The sequence below is a fragment of the Agrilus planipennis genome, unplaced genomic scaffold (genome assembly GCF_000699045.2).
Source record: "Agrilus planipennis isolate EAB-ADULT unplaced genomic scaffold, Apla_2.0 scaffold35, whole genome shotgun sequence".
Lineage (NCBI taxonomy): Eukaryota > Metazoa > Arthropoda > Insecta > Coleoptera > Buprestidae > Agrilus > Agrilus planipennis.
In genome coordinates this window covers 1,264,735-1,271,462 of record NW_020438957.1, presented here as the reverse complement: position 1 = coordinate 1,271,462, position 6,728 = coordinate 1,264,735, and the positions used below count along the sequence as shown (strand labels likewise).

Genomic DNA, 6,728 nt, shown 5'->3' with positions numbered 1-6,728 from the left:
TGTTACGTATCTTACTCATATCTTGAGATACTGCTGGATCAATTTGATTATATAAAAAGTATTTTTTTAATAGTTTCGCTGCATCAAGTGCTTGTTTGATGCTTGGTGGAGGGACAGGATCGTCTTCTTCAACAACGTACACAGCTGCAGTTCTTATCTATTTCGGCAACTTAGAAAGTACTGCTTAATGATTTACAATGTCGCATTGTTGTCGTTAAATAGACTGAGCGTGACGCTATATAGAGTGTAATATTGTATAGAAAACAATGTAAACCAACCAAAGTCAAGCAATTTCGACGTTTTAAGGAGTTATAAAGAGTTTACACTGTATTTACATCAAGAATTTCGTAAAAGTATAGGGAGGTCACGAAGTCATGATACATAATAGAAATATAATCTTATAAGAATGGGCATTTTTTTCTATTTCTCTTTACAGGTGATAAGGATAGGGGAAACAAAAGAAGGATTTATAGATCTCAACGATTTGGAGGAACAGCTAAAAATATACCAAAATTCTGGTCGCCAGATGATTGGTTGTTTTTCAGCTGCCTCCAACGTAACGGGTATACTAACTGATGATATTGCGTCTACTTTACTTTTACACCAGTATGGTGCTCTATCATTTTGGGATTATAGCGTTGCAGGTCCAACTGTTTTGATAGATATGAACCCCGTGGTATCGGGGGTTGAAGAAAATGCCCTTAACAAAGACGCCCTGTATTTTTCAGGGCACAAGTTTATCGGCGGTGTACAAACACCAGGTGAGATTTAAAACAAAAAAGCACAGAAAAATAAAAAATATTAAATGTAATAAAAATATTGAATGTTCTTGTAATTACTACTGTCTTATTAATGAGCTGATTGATAGCTTGTGTTTTCTGCCAATGCAAAGATTAAGCTTAATAGCTCAGTAATTGGCGTTTTCCGCCCACAGGTGTTTTGGTTGCCAAGAAAACTCTTTTTCAACAAATAAACATGAACCACAACGATAGCTTTTTCGAAAGCCAAGAACATAAAAAATGTTTTGAAACCAACGAAGAGGGTAGTACAGCAGCCGTTGTAGAGTCCATTAGGGCTGGACTTGTCATGCAACTTAAAGAAACTGTAACAGTTGCAAATATTATGCAAAGACAAGAAAAAATAACGAAGTGAGTAGTTGTATACTTGTTTCTTTGGCTGATACCAGAAACAGGCGGCTCATTCTAGTGTTATTTAAAAAATATTGCACCAGAAATTATTGATTTAAATGTTTATTGATTGACTTTATGAGAATTAATAGAAACTAATAGTTTCGCTTTTGGGCAAAATTTGACTTATTTTCTTTCAAATAAAATAATATATGTATAATACATATACAACTTTTGATACTTTAAAACAATCGCAAACTTAAAGTTAATTGCTTAATTAAATGTGGAAAATTGTAAAATCGATTTAACAACTGTCGATAACGTTAAAAAGTTGAAAAAAGGCGAAATCGCAATAAAACGCGATCTTTGTATGCCGATAATGTGCCATGGTCAAATTAATAAAATTACCTACGCGTACGGTCGTTATGTTTGAGAGTGCCTTTATTTATTTGTTTGTTATTATTTTCCATGCACATATTTGCATTTCAATAAACAAGTGTCACGGTTAAGTGAGAATTTCTATAGACCATTACAATCTTAAATTCTTCCGATAGCGCCATACACGGCGTTGCAAAAGTGTTGTAATCTGCCATTGAATCAAGAAAAATTATCGCCAATAAATGTAGAAAGGTCACATGTCTGCCAATAACATACAGAATATTTATTTTTGTGCAAAATTGTGACGCCTGCAGATTTTTAATACAGTATTAATCAATTGTGTAAATCAAGTCATATGTTGAAACTAAAACAGGAACGTGCAGGATAGGGTGCTTCAAACAAAATTTTTATTTTTTTTTAACTCTTACCCCCTCAAATGTTTCTATTTGATGTAAAATAAATCCTCGCCAAACATGAGCCCTATAGCTCAAATCTAAGGGGTCGCTATTTTTATTTTAGTTTCCCATTTAATTAACTTAGGAAAAATTCTTTTTTGTTTTAAATTAAATTTACACAATTTACGCAATTTTTCCCAAAAAACCGTTTCATATTCTCAAAGTTGAGTCTTTCAGCTTTACAAAACTCTAAGACAAAGTATGATTATCTTTACAATTAATTACAGCCATTTAAAAATGACTAAATTTTGAAATTNGTAAATAAAGAATCGAAAAAATGATTTTAAATTAATTTTGCATTTTAATCCACTATTAAGCAACTAACAATGTCATAAGATTTCAAGTATTTACTTTGTTGTAATACGATGTTTTATATTGAAAACTAATTTTATGGAGGTGTGTCCGAAAGCACTTCTAGGGCTTATTAGAACCGCTTTTCACGCCCCTTGTGAAATTGTATAGAGTGAGCTGTTTTGCTAGAGATTAGGGGTTGAATATCAACTCAATAATAGATACGTTGCTTCACGTAATCGAAAAATATTAACGAAAACCAATTAATACCTTAAGTATTGAAGTAAAAGGTTGAGAAGAAACAGATGGTCAAAAGATTTATGTGTGTAATTCGATAATAACTCGATAAGTACTTAATGTTGCCCAGGAAAACAATAGCTCATTAAAAATACCACGAGCTGTTTGACTTTACCGGATTATTGTTAAAGATTAATTTAATCAGTCACCTGCAGAAATGGTAATTAGTGTTGCAATACTTCAAAGGTAGCGAAATGATGTTGAAAGTTTATATATCACATTAAATAGGTAGGTACATCGCGCACATGGATTTTAATGCGGTAAACGAAGTTACTTCCCACCTAATTTTATGAAAACCTTGGCATTTCAACGAGCGCTCTTCTGAAAACTTCTGTTTTTATTGTTCGGCTATAATCACTTTTTACTGTCGATTGCTTAAGCCCCAAATATGAAATAAACATATGTACACAAACACGTATGAATACAGATGTGTGTATGTAACTTCACGTATCAAATAGACATCATGTTGTAATGCTTGCCTTTCATATTAAGAAGCCACAGTGTGGTAAACAGAACCACAAACCTACTACCTACAGCAGTAGTAAAAAATATCATGTACGATTTGAAAAGAAGGAAACAGTTTTTTCTGTCATTGTAAAAATTAACCGTGCTTTATTTACATTTTGTATCTTTACACATATATATATATATAAAAAATTAAAAGGAAGAGATACAAAAATGTTGCACAACGTTCCACTTTTCAAAAAAAAAAGTATTTCGGTCACCCATCAGTCTGTTACAATTCTGCTACTCATTTTTTGTGTTTATTTTACAAGATATCATGTGTTACAAAAGTTGGTCGCGTTCGTTTTTCAGTTAACACGGGCATACTACATAAATACTAATAATACGAAAAGACATGTGTTTTGTAATGTACTTTGAAGTTTCGAACACTCCTCTTCTATTCTTGCTCGTGCCCCATTCAGTTTTATAGTAGAATTAGGCCTTCAGTTTTAAATAAAAATACGTAAAAATTGTAATTGTACAATTATATTGAAAATTTATTCTTAAAATTAATTTCATTAAATCGATTTTTGTGATTATTATACCTATGTAGAAAAGGAATTTCCAGCATCTGTTATATATTTTTGGACCAGTTATTACATATAAAAAGTAGTAATTATTGGTTTCTTTTGGGACCCAAAATTGCAAAATAATCAAGAATTAATTAGGGATTTACCCTTCTGTATGTATAAATGTTAGGCCACTACTAGCCGTGATCGTTTGCGGACTTGGTACTGGCTAAATAATGAAATATTACCGTATAGGCCGACTGTTTAATGCATCGATACATATTTATAGAAAATATTTGATTAAAAGTTTGAACATTTAAAAAGAATATACTAAACTCAATACGATAAAACGTGAATTTTATGCAATATCTAAGAATGTTATATGTGTGTAATTTACATTCGTATTAGTTATGAGGGATGTACGACGTGTTTATGTGTTAGTATCTATTCATGTTCTTCAAAGGTAGTAATTGCGTTGTTTCGTATCATGTAATTTTATTACAAGCTATTCACTTTTGCTTTTAATCGACAGTTGAACTAGCAAACTAAACTTTCTATACCTACTTACTTAATTTAAGAATACGTTGATACAATCAACAATCCTTTTCAGGCGCTGATCGTGTGTTAGATAATACTTACTTCCATGTGTAATTAACTTTTTCTTTAAACGAATTAATAAGCTATACTACAGATGCAAAAATGAACGGGTGTTAGAAGATTCATTAGGGTTGGACCGCGTCAAAAGATCGTAATATGTAACGAACTTTATGTTATGGAAATGTTAATTTTGAAATATTTCCTTTCGAATTCGAAATTCTATTAATGAAAAACGGAATTGACAAGAATAGTACAATAGAAATATTTCTCCAGTAATTAGTCTTACTAAAATCTGTCCCTTGTGCATAACTACCCAACATAAAGACTTCCAAAACATTTAAATAAAATATGTACAGTAAATTACACTTCTATGCATACGTAATAGTACCCAAATAATGTTTTAAATATCATTAGTTAATTTTATTGCAATTATTTGTAATGCTTACACATTCAGCTTCGGCGCCTTCCATAATCTAAATCCTTCACTAATTACCGTTGTTAATATTCCTGTTATCATTTAAGAGTTGATAAGTAATGGTAAAGGGTTTAAAATTTATTTTTGTCGTTATTATCAATNGAAAATTTCTTCTTAAAATTAATTTCATTAAATCGATTTTTGTGATTATTATACCTATGTAGAAAAGGAATTTCCAGCATCTAATTCCTGAGATTATTCTTAACAAATAACTACAACTACAATGAAATTTCATATTAATGTTTGATATTAACTCCTATTAAGTGTAAAAGTGTTTCATAATTAATTATTTTACAATATTTGTAATATATGTTATGATTTTAAAAAGTCTTAGTAAAACATATGGTTACCTGTATAAGAATGAATTTTGATAAAACAAGTTTCAAAAGAGTATTACAAATTATCATATTTATTTGCACAACCCTTTATTGAGATAACCTTATATCTTCTATTTAACCAGACAAAGTAACTGTATGTATAAACTTTGTTCTCTTATACGAGTACACCATGCTATCTATTGTTTGGTATTAATTTTCATTTGTTTTGCGAGAATATTTTTGTCGAAAGTTTTCTAGTAATTCGTAAACATGTAATTCTGATAATAAACTTACTCATAGCCTTTTATAGAATACTTCGTGACTTTGCACAGTGAAAGAATAATCAAACATTAAAACTGCCAACTGTTATTTATCATTTGTTCGAGTGTATTTTAAGAACTTATTTAATGCATGGTTTTTGTTACAGCATTTTTCTTTTTTTAATGAACACCTACTTTCCAAGATTATTACCAACAATAAATGAAACAATGAAATTATAAGGTTGATAGAAATAGTATAAAAATAGTATTGTTATTTATTGTCAATAAATGCAGAAAATCGCAGTTAATAACAAAGAATTCTTAAATAATTTGGGTTTCAGGCACATCCCTGCTATGATAATTTTTTTTTAATTTTTGTTTTATGAAAAATTCAAATCTACATTAAACAGTTCAATTCAATTGTTTTTGAGTAACCTTGCTTTAACATTATGTGCCCATATGACATTAACATACGTAAACTTTTCAATTTGTGCATATTATACCCATCTGATAGGATTTCAGTTGACGGATCGATTTGAGATTGTCTTTAAATTTTTGGAAGCTTTTGAGTTTAAAATTGGCTTACACTCAAATTTGTTACATCTTTTTGAAGCTACTTTCTTTAAGGTTACAAACAAAACTTTTTCATTATTTACTCACATCTGGTTTTGAATACTATTAACACGTATTGAAATGTAAACTGCATTCATTTCCTTGAATCAGTGAAATGAATATACATATATGCTTGCATCGAGCTTTCGAACATTCGAGCTTCCTATTAAGAGCATATTCTAATAATACTGTATGCATTTGCTTTTTTAGTTTCCGGTGTCATATAAAATCAAACGTAATGCACGAACAGAGTTAAGTAACATACGAGAAATAAAAGTAACAACAAATAACAGCGAAAAATTTTTGTTCAAAATTATTAATATTTACAGCAAGTGTAATCGGTCACATTCATTAAAAAAATAATAAATAAAAATAATATGAATTATAAATTATCAGTAAAATTATCATAAGAACTTGAAAGAAGTTAAAAATTGCAAATTTTAATGCTAATTTATTTAGAAGTATTAAAACCTTATCATTTAAATAAAAATAAATATAATTCTAGCAACATTATTTAAACATGCATTGTAATTATGTCTTTCATCGTCTAGAGATGGGTCAGGTACCCGGATACGGCGAGTCTGTCAGTCTGTCATAGACAATTTGCTCCGAATCTACTGTAAGATTAAGTTGAAATTTATTAACTAATTTTGAACATGGGATCATTTTTGAGGGGGCGGCCAATAGGAAAATAAAAAATAAGTTTTGCAGACTGTAGCGTGTGACATCAAATGAAAGGGCTTGTAAGGGCCTCAAATAAATTTTTTATAATTTTAAAACTGAAACTTCTGAACTTAAAATTTTGAAAAATATACAGAAAATATTTCTTTACTTATAGATTACAGAATAGGTAATAAGAAGTCTTTGGTCTGAACATAACGTGGTAAATCTTTCAACAAAACAATA

At 29.8% G+C, this 6,728-nt stretch overlaps 1 protein-coding gene across 1 annotated transcript in view; it reads left to right on the top strand.

Moving 5' to 3' along the window:
- Window positions 1–6,728, top strand: part of LOC108744801 — a 60,679-nt gene that overhangs the window by 42,460 nt on the left and 11,491 nt on the right. Inside the window, exons 4-5 of the mRNA XM_018480720.2 lie at window positions 437–761; window positions 935–1,148. Coding sequence (XP_018336222.1) covers window positions 437–761; window positions 935–1,148 — 539 coding nt within the window. The remainder of the gene's footprint in view (window positions 1–436; window positions 762–934; window positions 1,149–6,728) is intronic.